The sequence below is a fragment of the Perissodus microlepis genome, chromosome 5, assembly GCF_051167445.1.
Source record: "Perissodus microlepis isolate ML-2025 ecotype Zambia chromosome 5, ASM5116744v1, whole genome shotgun sequence".
NCBI lineage: Eukaryota > Metazoa > Chordata > Actinopteri > Cichliformes > Cichlidae > Perissodus > Perissodus microlepis.
The window spans coordinates 22,193,761-22,212,417 of record NC_140465.1 but is presented as its reverse complement, the minus strand read 5'-3'; the positions used below and the strand labels follow the sequence as shown (position 1 = coordinate 22,212,417).

Below are 18,657 nucleotides of genomic sequence, written 5' to 3'. Positions count from 1 at the left end.
CAATATCTTCTCCAAGAACACTTCTACATGCAGACTAGAGGGACCAAACCACCAACCAGACCTCCTAAACCACAGCTGGTTTAGGATGATGCTGGTAGTTTCAATGCTGTCTCTCTATTCTATTTTAAACTAAAAGCTAAACAGAATTGAAAGGTAATACAATTTTGACAGTTTCATTATAATACAAGGGTTTCTACACATAATACACCAAATTTATTTTCAGAATTTTAGTTTGACAGTAAGAAGTATCGCCTCACAACATGGAAAGTTCAGACTTCCCCACAGTCTCATTCCCTGTAGATGTTCTGTTTAGACATGTTAGCTCTTTGGCAAGAACAGCACCCTAATTATTCTAAAAAAGATCATTTAACACACTTTTCATATAACTTTAAGTAATAACTTTACAGAGGCATTCTGTATTTTGAATTGTGCTCTGCAAACAAGTGGACACAGCCTATCTGTATAAATAATTACAGCATGGGAGTCCTGAAAAATAAACTAGGCACGCTAAATTTAGCTATTTTCTTGCTTTTTTTTACACTTCCCCCCTCAGAATGGCTTGACTAAGACAATATCATTCATCAGGGTCCACAAGTGTTCTAATAAACAGCACTCCATGTTTTCAAGCACACATCAAGTATGTAGATGCCTACACTGTGATTAATGGGTGACACAAAGCATTCCCTTTTCTTAGACTTTGCATACAAGTATGAACTTCTCCACTTACCTTTATTGGCGCATGCTATCCACTGCAAAGGGGTGACATCGTAGTTATGCTGGCCAACAGAGAAAGTGAAAACACGAACCTGGTTGACGAAAACAACAGATAAAAGAGACGAATCACATCAAGGAAATTTATATATATATATATATATGTGTGTAAAAGTAACTGACAATAATCCACAAACTTACTTACTGGCAATAAAGTGACCATCATGTACATAAACTTCAACTATACTGACTGACCTCACAAACATCTCCAACAGTAGACGACAGTGATACAGAAGTGAAACTGCAGATTAATCCTGTATGACAGCATTCGTCATGAAGGAACCGCAGAGTGATGAATAATGGTAGAACTATGAAATCAGGGGGAAATGAAGGGTGGAAGTGACAACAAGCTACTAGTGGAGTATCTACTGGCTGTAATATTACAGGCTCTGATGATAAAGTGGCTAATTAGTCAGCAGGTCAGAGCTGTTAACACCAGCAGCTAAACAACAAAAGAGACAAAATAAGAGGGAAGGAATGAGAGAGGGGAGCGAGTTGAAGAAAGACTAAGGAGATTTAAAAAACAAAACAAATGGGAGTGAAGAAGCTCGGAGAGCGCTTTATGTGCACAGATTGGAGGGCTTGGCATGTCTGACTGTATAGCTAAAAGATCTGTTTATGCTATATTCAGACAATGTCAGCAGAAAACAATGGAAACAGGGAGAGAAAAGGCAGTTTCTGGAGATGCGTGATCTCTTGGGCTGAACAGATAACATCCTCATAGGGACAAACTCACTGTTTTGTTGGGCCAGTTGTACTTCTCAAAGATATCCTGTGCGCGATCCTCCCCGCCATCTGTAAACATCATTATCATCTTATTGCAGTTGGCCCTTGGGGCATTGCTCTCCTGTGGCACAAGAAACAAAATGAGAAGATAAAGGGAAACAAGGCAGGGAGACATGCTAAAAAATGCAGCAGTAAAGGGGCAAGATACTAAAACATATCCACTGTATGATCCCAATGCAATAATTACAAGTACTTAATTAGCTTTAGTTATTTTACCGTTAACAACAAAATGATTACAAAGTGCTTAGTAATTGGTTAATAATTGGTCTTTAAACCATATATTTAAGCTGCTAGATATTGTAAAGCTGGAAATTAGGTTTATAAAACATTGTAAATGGTTATTAAACAGTTTAACACTGATGGGATAGTATATTGCCAGGGGTGTAAATCTGACCTGGGCGCTGCGGCTTGTGTTTCTTTCGCTCTTTGATTTCATTTTCACTCATTTTGTGGTTGAGTTTCAACCACTAAAGCTACTTGATTAAGTTCTGGAAAAGATTGTGGTTTCGTTTAAAATATTCCCCTTCTCAAAATCAAACTATAAAGGACACTTCAAAATATTCACTAGAGAAAGTGGGAATCGAACCATTAACCTTTCAGTTGCTAAACAACCCGCTCCACTGCCCATCATTGTAAAACCAAGAGTTCTGAATAAGAGTCCATATGTGATCAAATCAGACCAGTACTCGTATCTATTATTCCCTTCCTCTTCATGTATTAATTCTTCTATATTTTTTCTTTTTTTCCTTCATCTGTTTAAAAAAACCTCCTCTAATCCACTCATTGCTTTACTGAAACATTTATAGATTTCTTACTTGGCAGCCAAAGGCTTCTTCACATTAGCGTAATTTTAGGATTGCATCTCAAGTATACAACCTTATTCTAGCATTAAATCTGGTTGTCTCGAAAACATTTTCACTGGCATTATAGTCCCCGCCACCCTCCTGCACTGCAGCTGTCATTGATATGCAGACCAGCAGCAAGTCAATCTGACAAGATTCTAATAAAGACAAATAATATTGCGACAATTACATATTTTTATTGTGCTTTTGTCTCCAATCACGGCAGTGAGTCATCTACAGACAGCGATTAAAAGGGGCCTTTTTATTTCTCATTCTGCCGGCAAAAGGGAAGTTGTGAGGGTGGGGGTATGGAGGGGAGATCACTTGGCTCCATGCCTCCGAGCCCACCAGAGGAATATAAAGTGTCTGTGGCTGATATCCTCTGGGCTGCGCTCATCAATCATCCCATCAGAGCCCATTAGGGTGGCAGCCTCCTAAAATACACAGCAGCATACGGAGCTGAGGCAGCACCTGTGTCGGGAGCACGTGGAGCCCTGCTGCTGACAGACCTCGCCACGGTGCTGGCTGCTGAAAAAGCTAGCGTCACTCCATTGCTACCGCAGTTATAATCAGACTTGCCTTCAACACTGACAGCCCTCTGGAAATGTCTTACGCAAACCTCAGCCACTCACTGTCAGCTTTGTGTTATCACTGTAAATTCTGTTTTATTAATTGGATTAGACAGCAACGTCAGCCACAGACAAACAAGGCGCTTGAGGATCGCCTTTCCCTGAAAGGCTTGTTGGCTCTTACATTGAGAAGCTGTTCAAAGGCGAATGTGAAGCCAGATTTGTAATCTGTGGTCCCCTTAGCTTGCATACGCATGACGGCTTCCTTGAAGATCTTCTTGTTACGAACGTTGGCCTGGACCAAAGTCCTGAAGCAATCAACTACAAAAACGGCCTTTTCATTGAACTGGAAGGAGACATAAGAAGAATTGAATGATTTGCCCGTTTAAAAAACAGTTGTAAAAGTGCATATTTCTATGTAGCGTATGCATGTGTGCACAGTTCATGGAGACAGGATGCAGACGTGGGTGTGTGCAGATGTAAGCTACCCTGCTCCTGGCTGGCAGTAAACACTGGTAATTACAACTTTCCACACCAAGAACAGGTGCACCTGAAATGCCAGTGCATTACACTGAACAGAAACCCAGCCAAGGTAATATAATCTGTCTCATCTCATCTACCAAATTAGCCTAAACCTGTGTATATGCATGCGCTCGTGCTCGTGTGTGTGGCATCTCTGCGCGCTATCAGCAGCATGTTTGTAATAGCATGTTTCAAATGATGTTTCTTCTCGAAGGTCAGCTTCAGAATCAATTAATGTTTTCAGGACAGATTGATGTAAACTACTACACGAGAGAAAAGATGGCATTTTGATTAGGTCGGTATCATGTCATATTTAAACTGGCAGACAAAGACAGAAAGAATTACACTGCTGCTTCTTCAAATGTTAGGGAAAGCAGAATCTGTGCCATATGATCAAGACAAAATTAATCAGGTCACATGTGCTAATACATTACCATATATTATTATAACTAATTATACAAGCCCTTACAAGTGAAACCAGATGATTACTTTTGGTTCATTTGTATTTTTTTAATGCATTTTGGGTTTGGAAGGAATTCAGAGCAAGTTTTTCTAAGCCCACACTTTTTTTTTATTTATAAGGGGAAAATCAGATGCTTTCCCACCCAGATTACCATGCTCATTTATTGCTCTTAGAGCTGGGATTTAGAGGCATACAGTGGCTAAGAGCAATGGATTATGAGGGATTACTGAAGGGAGTCGACAAACAGAGCCACCACACCGAGCAAGAGGACGTGTTTCTGTGCGTGTGTGTGTGTTGTGTGTTTATGTGTTATCTGCCCTGCAATATAGAATAACATTAAGGTTCCCCTACACATTAGTCTCAATAGAAAAGTTGGTAATAAGTAGAGTAAAAGAGGCAGACAGCCACAATCCTACAGGGACAGCAGTGAGGGAGGACAAGCAGACAATGTAATGAGGGAAGAGAATGGTTTCCACAACAACTGGGAGCTGAATGACCAGCTTACTAACTCCCTGCTTGAGTACTACCTGCTTAATGAGTGCCACAAATATTTGTGTTGATGTTGTTTTCCGAAGAGATTCGTATTTGTGTTCACTGCAAATGTGGTCTGCAAGCTTCCACTTACACTAGCCACATTCACATAGTCATCATCTGATAAAGTGTCTAGCATCTCCACTACGGAGGTCTTCATGAGCTTCAGAGTGAGTCCGCTGACACTTCCACTCCTGCAGAAAAGAAGCAACGAAGCACTTGCACGCTCAAGTTATAGACAGACGTTTCATTTTTATTTTTGGTCGTGTCTACTTTTTAAATCAAAATTGTGGGTTATACTTAGAAAATCACTCCATATTTGGACATGTATTCAATAAATGACATGCATATTTAAGAATAAGACCAACATAAAATGAATTAAAGCTAAAAAAGGAGAATATGAATCTTCCTTTATGTTTGGTCTTTTGTCAGACCAACAGGTGGCACTAGCACCCTTTGAAGGAGGCACACACTCATACCAGAAGAAAAAAAAAAGGTTAAAAGAGAAGCGAGACACTCACACATCCACAATGATGACCATGTCCTTTGGAGATGATGCACCTTGGATATACCTGGACAAAGGGAGACAAAGAATGGGCTTTAATTTGTTCCCGTAATCTCTGAAAATTGCACTTTAAAAAGAAGCCAAAGTCACAATGAGCTGAGCCATCATAATATGGAGCAACCACGGCTGAGCCCACTTAAGCTACAGAATACTGAAAAGGCTTATGTGCTTAGAAGAGTTAATAAGTTGTTATATACTTCAGTGTTGGCTACAGCTTCTGCGAGCTGACTTCAACACAGATAGTCCTCTTTGCCGAACAACAATGCCCACTCTAAATAATTACTGCGTGAGACAAAGTAATTACTAGTTTACAGACTAAGTGTATAATAACATATTTAGTACAACTGGCTGTACTGATCTGCACAACCCCCTTTTAAGATGGCACTTTTAAAAAGACCTGTGAAAAATAAAAATGTATTCAGTATCACCAGAAAATTGACTCAATAATTTTTTGTGTCACTCAATAATTAGTACCAGTAGCCGAGTTACTATTTTTACAAGGGCTAGGTAGTTTTGATATTCAGACATACTATTTTACTGCTACACATATTTACTTTAGTTTCGACATAAATGAGCAAGTTTCTTGTTGTTCTTTTTTTTTTTTTTTTAATTGATATCAGTCAGGTCACCATAAGCTGTGCTGGAGACGTGCTGAGATTGCTGGAGTCTTTAATTTCAAGTAGAGTTTAGATGGAATCACACTTTGTGTCACTAAATTCCAACAGCATAAAAATTTCCAAGACAATTTCTTTTTGTAGTGCTAGTAATCTTGCAGCTTTCATTGATAATTATTTCATCAAATAATTGTAGGAGTCACATAGAAAATACATCTTTATTTATCCTGTTATGCTACTGTGACTCATGGAGTCTACCGTGCAATATATTTAGTCACTTTATATTTACTGTAAAGGAGCAGCCTGAGTAGTGTTGACCTGCTCAGTGGAGAGCCTGTGCTGAGCTAAGTGCTGTCAGTAAAAGAAGATAGCTGATGTTCTGTTCCTTTGATGACTCATCAGTTGGGCGTCAAACCACATTATTTACTCTGGCAGGCCCTTTGTTTTTTTATTTTTATTTATTTATTGGGGGTGGGGGAGGGGGGGTACACAAGCTGCTTAAGACCATTGTGCTTCATCTGCAAAGCAACTTCTAAAATAGGGCTTTTCTGATGTGTGCGTCTGCCACGACACAAGCCCACAAGGCAGACGCAGCAGTGAGCTAGCTGCCCAGACAACTTGCGTCCTGGAAGAGGCGCGCACATAACATCTGTCCAGCGTTGATAGAGGATGACATACAGAAGGAAATCTGAAATCCCCTCAGTCTCTTCCAGCGGCAATTAAATTCACATTTACCACTGATGCAAAGAGAGCTGAGATTGATGGACATTATATGCTTTTCTGTGGAGCGCTGGAACGAGGGAGTGGGGGTTGGAGTGGTGGTGGTGGGGGGGTTCAAATGTGAGTACTAGTTTGACATTCTGGGAAGCGAGCAGGCAAGCAGTTAGCAGCCGTCTTCGGCAGCGTAATCATCAGGGGTCTCTTACAGCTGATAATCAGCCATTCCGCTGAGTGTGGAGAGAAGCCAGCTGCCTGTGGGCCAGAGAGGCTCTTTTCTTATGCTCGGCCAAGCTGATATGGAGGTAGAGCAGCGGAGCCTCGGTAGGCCTCGCCGCAAGTCTCAGTGCTCCCGTTCACTGGCAGGCGCCACTTCAACCTGCAGAATGACCTCTGACCCATTCTGCAGTGACATCTACCCATCACGGTCCCTGGGTTCTAATCCACCTTAAGACACGATCTGGACCTTACTCTGCAACCCCCCAGATGGAACCAGGGCGATGTACCAGCACTGCCTCCCGTGAGGTCGATTAACTGAGCATGCCCAGAGTGAGCATAGGCAAAATGTATGCATGCGTAAAAGAGAGAGTGAGAGAGAGAGGAGTAGGAGGAGGGAGAAACCAATTATTTTTAATAATAAAGAATGCCACATCAAAGGTAGAACTTCCACAGCTCTCCAAAAGTGTGTGGCGTATGAAATTAGGCCTGGAACCATGAGGCATGCTGGCATGCATGACTTTTATCAATTTAATTACTGAAATCTTAATTTGAGGCAGAGGCAGGGGGGCTGAGACTCCACCACTTTCTTTTGAGCGGAAGGGGTTTGTGAAAGCGATCATCGATGCAGGACCGAAACTCGGTCAGAATGTGGCCCACGTCTCCAGTCCCTCAGGCTCGTGGATGGAGACACCCCGTCTGGAGATTGAGCGAGGGTCATTTGGTGACGGCTGATGCCCACAGACCTACTGCAGGATTTCATTAACTTCTGTGGTCAGTCTATTTCTCATAGAGGAGAATAGTCCTTCAATGGGTCTTGGAGTTATTTTGAAGGGGGCTAAATGTTAATTGTAATGCAATGCAGACCTCTATTACTTAGCCATTATAGGTCATCTTCAGCTGCACCAATGTAAAATCTCACAATGGAAAACCGTGCGAGTTCTGGACCTGAAATATGGCGAGAAAATATTACTTTCAAGCAGATCGTTTCTCCCTAACTGTGAGAGAGGCAGCATTGATCAGCAGTAATGGGGTTTAAGAAGAATGTGCACGCAGTGATAGAGTAAGGAAGAGTAACACATGAGCAAGGATAGCGTCACTCAACACTGGAGCTATAGTGCTGCCATGGCTGATCTTCTACAAAGATTGTCTTAGTGTATCAGCGCTCCTCTCTTTCTCAGCCTTTTCAGTGCCTGAAGTACAAATGAATTTTCTCTATGCCTCTGAGCAGAGAGCAACAGGATCAGAGAGAGTGCAATGGAGTCAAGAATTTTCAGTCTCCGGGCTGATATGCCGTTCTACTGTTCTGAGAGATAAAAATCATAAATCGAGGCCGGTATTACTATATAATTCTCCACATTTTGACTCATGGATCCAGATGTGTTGTTTCTGCATGGATTCCAGTCAGTAATTACCTCTCAGCTTCTGCCCACTGATGCCATTCTTTCCCTGTCATTACCCAGTCTCCTGCGTGCCAAGGCCAGGTGACAAGCAGATGGGCCTGGCTGGTGCTGAACGGAGCCCTGTCGCCCATTCTGTCCCCCGGCGACAGGACCGCCAGCCAGCAGACACAACATCTCGGCCTGTGTCCTAGCAGTCCATTCTCTTTTAGTTATGGTCAATATTTTACCACAGACAATGACCCATCAGAAATAGTGACAGAGGGTATTTTACTACAGTATTTCATATGACGAGGTGTCAGTTCTTGTTTACCCGTGAACAGCTCATTACAGTAGATAAACGAATGCGAAAGATCTCCTTCTGAGTCCACCTCGTGAGCCCAAATTTAATTCAGCCTGTTCATTACACCTGTCCATTGCATCTAGGTTGCTAAGTAAAATATTACAGCTCATAAAATATTAAATATCATATAGAAATGGCTACTAGGCATGCAAGGATCACTGTATGGTGGTAATAGACCATTTAGTGTGACTTGTGAAGAACAAGACATTATGTAAACTTGAAAAAATGATTAATAAAAGGGATTTTGCACCTTGTTACAGTCCTTTATTTTGAAATCACTACTCTACCTTGTAATGCTGCTGGAAAATTAATCTTTTTGACTGTTAGTTGGACAAAACAATTAATGGGCTGACATTACCTCCGAGAACACGTGAAGAGCAATTACTTCTAGTTGTCGACGTCTTGTTGAATAAAATATTCATCAAAAGCAGAAACCCTAAATTAATCAGTAAGGCAATAATCACTGGAGCAGTCGTTTAGGAAAGCATGCAAGACATGCGACATAATAGCTAATTGTAACTGCCGAGGTTTAACTGGTTAGTGGTTTTTTTGAATAAAAAGCAAAAGTATTGATTTTAACACCCATAATCACAAAACACACATCATGTACTCTACATAAATGCATCCATACACTCACAAATATCGAAAATCAAGACACAGCCTGATTTGTGCGTGCAGCAGACATGTGCTCTTTACACTGAGGTGGAAGGAGGTATTGCTCTAAGTGATAAATAAATCAAAAAGAAATGCATTACACAAGCAATGAACACAATGACATATTCTACGTTGCGGTGATTGTGTTTTGCTCCTTTTGTAACAGTCTAGTAAAGGGAGTCTCATTGGAATTCATGAAGTAGTTTTATCAAGGCACCACGTTGTAAAATCAATACGGTAACTGTGCCGGGGGGGGGGTATGTGTGTATAACTCTCTCAGGAGATTGTGTTTATGCACCCTGACCCATTCACCAAAATGCTGTGCATTACATTTAAATTGGAGGAATCATCTTCTACATACATTTCAGAAACATGCAGATACATATAACACGATCTATGGAGTGGGAAAAAAAGGTTTTCTGTATTGTTGAAGTGAGTTGTGCTTATTAAACGCACTGTGCTGATAATGAGCTGCATGCATACACACATACTCTGTATAATGAAACTGACACTACAAAATGTGAGTTTTCTTCACAGCGATACGCTTGATAAGGATGCATCATATAAAATAGATATATGGCGAATAACCACAGATTAATGGGAGAATTGTAACACAGGGAAAGTCTGTTTGTGTGTGTGTGTGTGTGTGTGTGTGTGTGTGTGTGTGTGTGTCCGCGCGCGCGTGTGTGGGTGTGTGTCTGCTCCCTTATGTGCGTGGATTTGTGTTGTGCTGATGGGCTTATTATTTTATGGACTGCTGCTCTCTTAGTGCTCCTGTGGATGTGGCAGGCAAATAAAGATTGAATTAAGATAACAATATAGGAGGACAGCGCCCAGAGAGCCTGCAGGAGAAAAAGATGTTGTCTGCCATTTATTTATTCCACTTTCTGTTGATTATTGGAAGTGCTGGCACCGAGATGATTCACGTGTCCATATTTTCGGATATGCCTGTAAATACAGTTTTTTTTGTTTTGTATTTTTTTCACCACTTTTCAATCTGAAATAAATACTGAATATTGAATTAGTCATGCATATTTCTTTATAGTAAAGTTTAGCAACCAAGTATCAGCCTGACATTGTTGTTTTAGCAGATGAAAGATCTTTTTTTAGTGCAAACCTTCTGATAAAAGCCTGCTGCATCACCTTCAGTAGGCCTCTCTTTTGACCCGGCTTCTACCTGAAGTCGTGAGAACAAAGAGAAAAGAGGGGGCAAAGCCCGGGGATCTATATATATTAGAATTGTGTTTTCGGGAGCTTCAGCTTCGCGGATTGACCGCCATAGTCATAATATTTATAAAGAGGTTAGATTGACTTCTTGAAGAAATCAATATGTGATACAGCCTACATGCTGTTGTGAACCTGGGAGGTAATGGGATCTTTGCAACGCTTGGCTAACAGGACTCCACGCCTGTCTCTGGTTATTTCTTTCTTCGCCTTTCACTTTCCCCATCTCCCTCTCCCTCACTTCAACCTCTGCTTCACTTCCCTTGATAACAAGTGCAGACATTATAATGGACAAATGTTAATAATTAATGTCAGAGCAATTGGAGACAATTAAGTGTGTTGACTGGACCATTAATTTTCCTGGGGCTGTTGGTAGGGGAACAGAAGGCGAGAAAGACCATCTGTAAAGGAAGGTGGCCCCTCTGTTTTTTAAAATTTATTAATTAATTATGTTTTCTTTCCACGGAAGACCACCTGGACAGCTCTGGCCAGGTCAGTCACACCACTATCAGTTACTCCCAGTAAAACTACAGGTTTACACTACAAAAGAGCCGCTGCTCTTTGATGGGACTCTTCTTATAGACGACATCACTCCTTATATTACCGAAGGACGGTACTGAGATTAGATCTGTGTATTCTCTGGCTTTACTGGTATTTGCAAAGGTGTAGAATCTATAGCATCTGACCGGTATCACAGCATGTGATCTGATTTATGTGTAGGAGGAAAAGGGCCGGTCGGTATGTGAGTAGAAAGTGTGTGTTTGTCATTTTTAGTCACTATTTGTGCACATTTTCTAGCCTGCAGGAAGCTCCAATGCTAGTGTATTTACTTTTGGTACACCTCTGTGTTGTGGGTTAGCTGTTGCTGTAAATGAAAGCAATTTAAAGTTGTACCTTGCATGATGTGAGATGAGCACAAAACTACATAGAATAGTACAGTTAAGTTAAGTCACAGTGACTTGACATGAGATGATAGAAAAGTTGAATTTCAGGGCCAGAACTGAAAAGCCAGCCACTGCACCATTCGTCATGTAAAATTATAGGCAATTTAAAAACTACTGAGACAACTGGACAGGGATAATTACTGTCATCAAAAATTTCAAATCTAGCATTTGTCCTATTTGGAACCAAGGGCCAAATCTCGACATTCCTTGAGGTCACTGAAATGGTGACTAGCCAAACAAATCAACAAATTGTGCAACGAATCTTAACGTATTATACGTAGTGAGGGTTTAATAGCGATGTATCTGGGTCCAAACGCTCCTTTGGTTTCCAAAATCAAAGAAACTCTGAAGCACTACTGAGAATCAAAGACGGTCCAAATTCTTTCAGTTCCAATAAAATAAACAGAGTAGCTTTTCTCCCTGGTTTGGCAAGAAATTTTTACTGCCAAGGCTTTCATGAAAAAGTCAATTTATAAGGTTTAGAGGAATCACGAGTTAGCAGGAAGTTAGCATATGCCATGTTCTGAGCAGAGTAGTTCTAAAAGACTAAAACATATAGCACTGCAATATTTTTTCAGTTAAACAAAAACAAAAAAATACATTTTAATGGAATCTGGAGGGTTAATGAAATTAGGCAAGCTGACATATAATGACGTGCTCCTTGGTGGGGAACTAGGCTAAACACACGACCACAGGGAAGATGTAGGATGAAGGTTAAACTTTTCTCAATAATCTTCATGTTAAGGATCATATGACAGGAAGAAAATGCCAAAAACAGGCTAAACTTCAGCCAAAAGAGCATCTAAAGTGATCCATCCACAGCACAAGGGTAGTTATTAATATGCTCCTGTGTGGTTTGGATTACTCACTGTGAAAAAGTCCTGATCCAAAGCTTGATATCCACACTAAAATTTTAGTCAGCCTGTGAGTGAGTCTTTGCAGATAAGTGCAAATATTTGGTGTCTGCTAAACTCTGAATCCACAGGCTGTGGTGTACAATGTGTATAAGCTGCAAATGTTAAAAATATAAACAAAACAGCCTCAACCAATAGAAACAGGGTTGATACATCTTCCCTTAACAAGTAGATGTAGATGTTTTTACTGCTTCACGCTGCTGTCTCTCATATACCAATGTGTAAATATTCATGTTATATAGGCTATTTTTAGGGTGATTGTTCAAAAGTTCAAGTTTGTTTCTTGTAAAGTCTTTAACATGAATAATTTTATAGCATCAGAAATGCCAGCACCTTATATTAGCTAACTCTAGATATTGCACATTATACTGTGAAGCTACTGGATGACATTTGCCCAAATGAGCTTCTGTTTCTCAAGATGCGACATCACTTTACGAAAGGAAAACCTTTGTATGAACACCGGTAGACTTGACAGAGCTTTAATGTGCTTCAACAAATAAGGTGGCAATTTGAACAGGCTTTCAAATGCTAGTTAGCTTCTCACACTGAAATAGAAGACTATAGTTGATGAATCAATATATTCTCAGATTTGAAATATTCACCTTATGTGTTTGTAGTGTTGTATTTCCTGTGCATCAAGATATTCATTCTGTAGGGTTTTTTTTTATACATGTAGAGGAACCTCTGCCCACTGTCACACCTAACTTAAGCTCAATTAGAGCTTCTATAAGGAAATAACATGAGTTCAGGTGTAGCATGTGCCATTTTTCTGTTCACATGCTTTGTTCATGTGCTTTTTATGTGCTTTTTTCTACCTTTGATGTTGATGTATCACAAAATTTCAGCGCCTATCCACTGAACTACCAAGCGTAGAAACAACTGTAAAATAAAACTTAGAAAATGTGCATAGCAGCAGCTACAAATGCACAATTCATATTTTGTTACACACACACAAAAAAAGAAGGGAAGGATTTTAGTCCTACCTAAATGCCACACAGACACATATGTTGTGCTCTTCTTAGCTTCTGTACACCTTGCATCTGTCGTCGCAACGGATGCCGCTATCTACAGCTGCCACACGACGGGCTTACCTAACACCAGGAGACTGGTTTTGGAAAATGCGTGATTGGCTGACCTCTCCGGAGAATGTCAGTTGGGGAGACAGCACGTTAGAGTATAATCACACAAGTCTGACCTGACATATCATGACACTCCCTGCCACGGCTGTGCCACTCAGCGCGGCTGGGCACAAGTTGCTAAGCAACAGGCAACGGTAATGTCGAAATCTCCAACATGAGTAAAAGCTCAACAGAAATGACAGTGACAAACACGGACAACCGGGGCGGTGGGTGGGTGACAGGGTGTTCCTCTGTGCAAAAAACCCCACTTCCTCTTGTCCACCCCATCACACATGCTCCTGCTGCACCGTCCTCGTCAACCTTCTCATCCGCCTCATTCATTTCTGTCTCCGGGAAGAGTCCTCCAGTCACAACATGTGTAACAAGAATTAAAATCAGGTTTACTTCTGTTATTGCACTGACAGATCACCGACAGGATCACTGTTTTAACATGTCCCGCTAGACACTGCCTTGTGTTTTCCAGTGTTTTACATGTTTCTAGTGTTGCCTGATGTGACAGTGCAGCACAACTTTAGAGACTTAAGCCTGGTGTTAACTTAATTAAACTGTCGGGGAACACCTTGTTAGTCTCATGTTTGTACACTGAGATGTTAATGTTTTCATTCGGAGGCACAATCCGTGATCTTACTGTAAATAGAAGTGTCACCCCGAACAAAATCTGCTCTTGCTTGAGTGTTAGGCCCGTCTGCCACCCCTGCTCACCTTGCAGCGGCAGTGCCGTCTCTGGGTGTTGCTAAGGGTTACCTGCTAATTGTCTACGCCTGACGAGGTGAGGATTAAGGCTTGCCCGAGGGTGGCTTGAAGTGAGAGACACCACTTCTTGCCTCCATGCTTTTTGCTTTTAGCTGATATTATAAGTCATAGGTGTCAAACTCTGGCCCACGGGCCAAATTTGGCCCGCAGCCTAATTACATTTGGCCGCGAAGCCATACCAAATTACTATCAGAGCTGGCCTACTGGTATTATACAGATAATATATATATTGTTTAGTATTAAGCTTTGCTTGTTCCATATTCAGTTTTTTTGAAGAAAAGTCCATAAGAAAAGATTTATTCTTATATCTGGAGGAATAAATATATTTAAATAAATATTAACGTTAGCCCGCGACTTTGTTCCAGTTTTGAATTTTGGCCCACTGTGTATTTGAGTTTGACACCCCTGTTACAAGTACTTGAATGAATCCAGTGTTAATCATTTTAAAGAGAGCACCAAACCAGGTCACAACCGGTCATTTAAACTCAATTATTTTCAAATATTATCAAATATATCATCAAATATTCAAATGTACCTTTTTAAAATACATTTTTTGTTAACAATTCTGATTTTGCATATAGATTTGACGCAATTTATTAAATAGCTAGACCAGGTTTTTTTTGTTGTTTTTTTAAAGATTTCAAAACAAGAGACACAAGTTTCTTTGGGTTTTTTTTCTGTAGAAAGCCATGACTCACCTTTAATAGAAAGTTTGAGTTTCTCTGCATGTGCAGATCTACCTGTGCTAACACAGACTGCATTTACAGCATCATGGCTTGGTTCTCTCATGTAGCCTGAAGATAAATAAAACACAACCCGAGGAACTGAACAGTAAACATGATCCCTACACTGCATTTGGGGACAGGCCTCTATTTGTTTGCGTTGTTGTGAGACATCCTATAGACTCAGCTTTAAATCGACTACTTGCAAATACAGTAGTAATAATTGTCTGAGGGAATATGAATAGTTTTACGAGCCACCGGATGTGTTTATTTGATGTAATCTGCACTTGTTGATCAGGTTGGGTGCAGAGTAATCTCTCAGTTTTCACGGATGAATAAACTGAACCTTGATGGGACCTTAAAACTCCACTAGAACATGAAACGAGTAACTGATTTTATGTTTCATTTTATTTCATTTAGAAGATCGAGGCTTTTGCCTGAGTCATCGTCAGACTCGGATACATTTCATGATATTACCTGTGGAATATTGAGTTTCATATAAACAGTAACACAATAGAAAGGGTCGCTGGCGTTTGTTTAGTTCTGAGGTAGTTCTTGTTGACTTCGTCTGCCAGCCTGGCCTGACCTCAAACAGCCACTCACTTTGAGCTGGCTGAAGACAGAGATGGAAAATGGGGTCAGGTCTAATCAACATTGCTGTCATGATTATGTCCAGTTCACTCCAACCTGTAACCAGGCAACAGCCAGCGCTACCACAAAGCTGATGTGACAGTGGCAGGTAGACAGAAAGTCGAGGGGTGGACAGGAAGCTCGGGCGGGTGGGTGTTTAGCCCAACGCTGCCTATTTCTGTCCAGCTCATCACTCTGTATAGGTATTAGCATTTGAACACAGAACACACGTCAAAGTGGGCACCAATTACACTCGAGAAAAGGCATCGTATATGCTCCTTACTATATGTATACTACTGTGATAAGTCTGGAAACAGTCAATGATCTGATTGAGTTAAATATTATTCTCTTAGCTCTGAGCTGAGCACAGGACTCCTACTTCTTCTGTTTGTTTTTCTTCATGTGAAGCCAGTTAGGGAAATCCTCTGAAAATTATGTCCTTTTTAAATTCATACGGGGTATTTCGAGCATTTTTATAATAGCTGCATCAATGCACACAGTGTGCTACGTTGTGAAGAGCATTTTAAATGCAATCACAGGTTATGCTGTTTCACCGAGCAAATAATTATAAGGCTTATGAAGATGAAATTACCACAGATTATTTTCAATATAAAAACAAAAGGCATATGCAGTGAAGTGACACAGGCCGCTGCTTCTGTTATATCACACAAATTAAAATGTGAAAATGGTTACAGTGCGCGTGTGTGTGTGTGTGTGTGTGTAGAGGTTGAAAACAGAACACAATTTGCCATAGTCTTAAGATAGTATGCCAGCAAAGCTGTTGCTTTTTTCACTTTTTAATTTCACTCTGTTGCTACTGCTGATTTTTGCATAGGTTAGGAGTCACCTGAGCAAACTCTTTGCCCCTCAATGTTCAGTGGGACTCACCTGGTAAGCACTCAAATTCAATACAAAGATGGAACACCCTGCAAATTTCAAAGTACAACTACTTTATCTAAGAATTTAGAGGACGTTAAAAATAGTTACATTTTTTCATTAACAGGTAAAAGCTGTTTACACAGCAGGAATACTTCCCGCTCAGCTGGCCCGAGCTGAGTTCATTGAATGATGATCCAAATTATTTATGTGCAACACTGTGCAGTGTTATAGGACAATAATACAATTTTTGCATTCACCACTTACATATCTGGCTCTAAGTAAACGCAGCTGTTTTCCTTTTCTTCTTAAAAAGACCAGCAGGCATTAATAATAGCGCAACAAAGCATGCAAATAATGACTTGTGGACAGGAGTTCTCTATAAAGAGGGCACTTACCATGGTCTTCTGCGGACATCGTATAGGTCAATCTTGTTGGGTGCCCTCCATGGAGTTGCTAGAGAGCACAAGAAAACAAATTATAGCCCATCCAGTGCACTGTAGGATGTTTCAGATCAGATTAGATCAAGGTAATCATAATTTCAGTCTCTCTATCAAGTTACCAGTAGAGCCATCTGATAAGAGATTGGCAATGTTCTCCAGCTGAGGAGCCCTAGGGTCAATTTAGACTCTATCATGCAGTAAGTTATGACTGAGGCATCACTGTTGACTCAGTACTCTGCAGCCTACCTGGGTAGTATCGTGTCATGCCCGTGGCACTCCCAAACACCTGCCAGCGGAGAGAGCTGTCCTCCCTACGGTTTTCAATGAAGACCCTCTCCAGTGCCTGGGTCCAGTTTAATTCATTAAGGATGACGGGGGCTGGGGGAAAACACAGAGAGCGAAGCACATGAGAAAAGACTAATTGGAACAGATATTTATGCAGGCTTCAGCGTTACAGTGATTTGTTCTTTTCTTTAGTGATTTTTGCATTTTTTGGTGCACAATAGATGCAACTCAGTCACCAAAGGCTTTGTTATTCATCAAATTGCAGAAATACACTGATGTAAGTAGACCCCATTATTTAAGGGGGTCACACAACTCTCAATGCCTCTCGGCATGCTGATTTTCTGAGAAAAAAAAAGTAGTCACTTGTCAATACTATATATTATTACATGATTACATGATTTGCAGGTATTCAGGGGTTAAGTTCTGCTCTCCATAGTTTGGTATGGTCTGTTGCAAGGTTGCAGTGCTAAAAAACCCCCACAGAAACACAGATTTCTACAAAGGAATCAAAAACACCGTTGCGCTTGTTCTCTTTTCAGCAGGTGTCTCCTGGATAAAGTTTTGCTCAGATGACACACGTACCAAGACAGACCCACAAGGTGAAAACAACACCAGCCTAATGGCTGTTGCCTGCAAAGATAGTGGACCTGAGTGTAACATAACAGCAGCTTTTCTCTGTTACGAACCCAAAGGTCAACTCTCTTGCTGAACAACCTTGTCCACACCAGCAAAGAAAGCTTAAAACATAAGAATGCATGTATGCAGGCGGCTTGGCCGGAGGTCACGTCTGAGTATGGAATTAGTCTAATCTGGGAAATCTTCTTTGGAGGGCAGGGGAAGGATCTGATATGACCTTGGAGGAGGTCGTACAGTCATACTGTCACTAGCAGGTTTTGGAGAAAGAAACAACTGCTGAATGTTTGATAATAGGGGCCCATAAACTGTTTCTGCAGACATCCATTAGGGTGTTAGAGGATTTATGGGTGCTTGGTTATTTGGAGAGGAGAAACAGGTAAAAGGAAAAAGACTATTCAAGTCAACTTTATTAATACAGTGCCAAATCACAAGGTGCTTTATATAGTAAAGTAAATGCTTGTGCATGCACGACCAGATGCATTATTGTGCGTGTTCTGAGCTGAAGCATAAGGTCATAGATCTCACATGTCAGACATAAATGGATTTATAGCTGTGGAAAGAAGCATTTATCATCTAGTCAACAATAGGTGGAGGAACACGACGCAAGTGTAAAACGCGCATCTTTTCTGCTTCCGCCTGTCTTCTGTTGTTTTTACGCTGTCGTTGTTTTGCTTGCACTCGTGATCTAAATCATGCTTTCCATTCGTGCATATCCCTGCGTGACGCAATGAGCATCCACACACACATAAGCAAAAAAAAATGCTTTCAGTCTGTGTTTAATAGCTAAGCTGAAGTCAGAAGATGGGGAGTGCAATCAGAAGTTTAATAGCCACCTGATTAAAGAGGAAACAAGACGAGGCGCTGAGCTGAGGAGAACTTCACTCGCTTCTCTGATTTAATTACTCAGCCAACCAAAGCTAGATAAGCCCCTGAACCGACAAGTCCAGCTTTTCTCAACCCCACGTTTGAATTTCACACAAATAAACGATCATTATCCACTTTTCCATGCTTTTCAATTACTGCTCAGTCTTTGACAACCTGTCAGTTTAAGAGGTAAGAAATATGACACTAGCCTTCCATCATTCACTTCTCACCTCC

General features: G+C 40.8%; 1 protein-coding gene across 3 annotated transcripts in view; it reads right to left on the bottom strand.

The window, feature by feature from the left end:
• The window catches only part of cacna2d2a (calcium channel, voltage-dependent, alpha 2/delta subunit 2a), a 178,272-nt gene that overhangs the window by 29,569 nt on the left and 130,046 nt on the right, over nt 1-18,657 (bottom strand). For all 3 annotated transcript variants that reach the window (XM_084928802.1, XM_084928803.1, XM_084928804.1), the window contains 7 exons: nt 16,885-17,016; nt 16,594-16,651; nt 5,006-5,056; nt 4,579-4,678; nt 3,153-3,314; nt 1,508-1,618; nt 728-806 (listed from right to left, as the gene is read on the bottom strand). In XM_084928802.1, the coding sequence (XP_084784928.1) occupies nt 728-806; nt 1,508-1,618; nt 3,153-3,314; nt 4,579-4,678; nt 5,006-5,056; nt 16,594-16,651; nt 16,885-17,016 (693 nt within the window). The remainder of the gene's footprint in view (nt 1-727; nt 807-1,507; nt 1,619-3,152; nt 3,315-4,578; nt 4,679-5,005; nt 5,057-16,593; nt 16,652-16,884; nt 17,017-18,657) is intronic.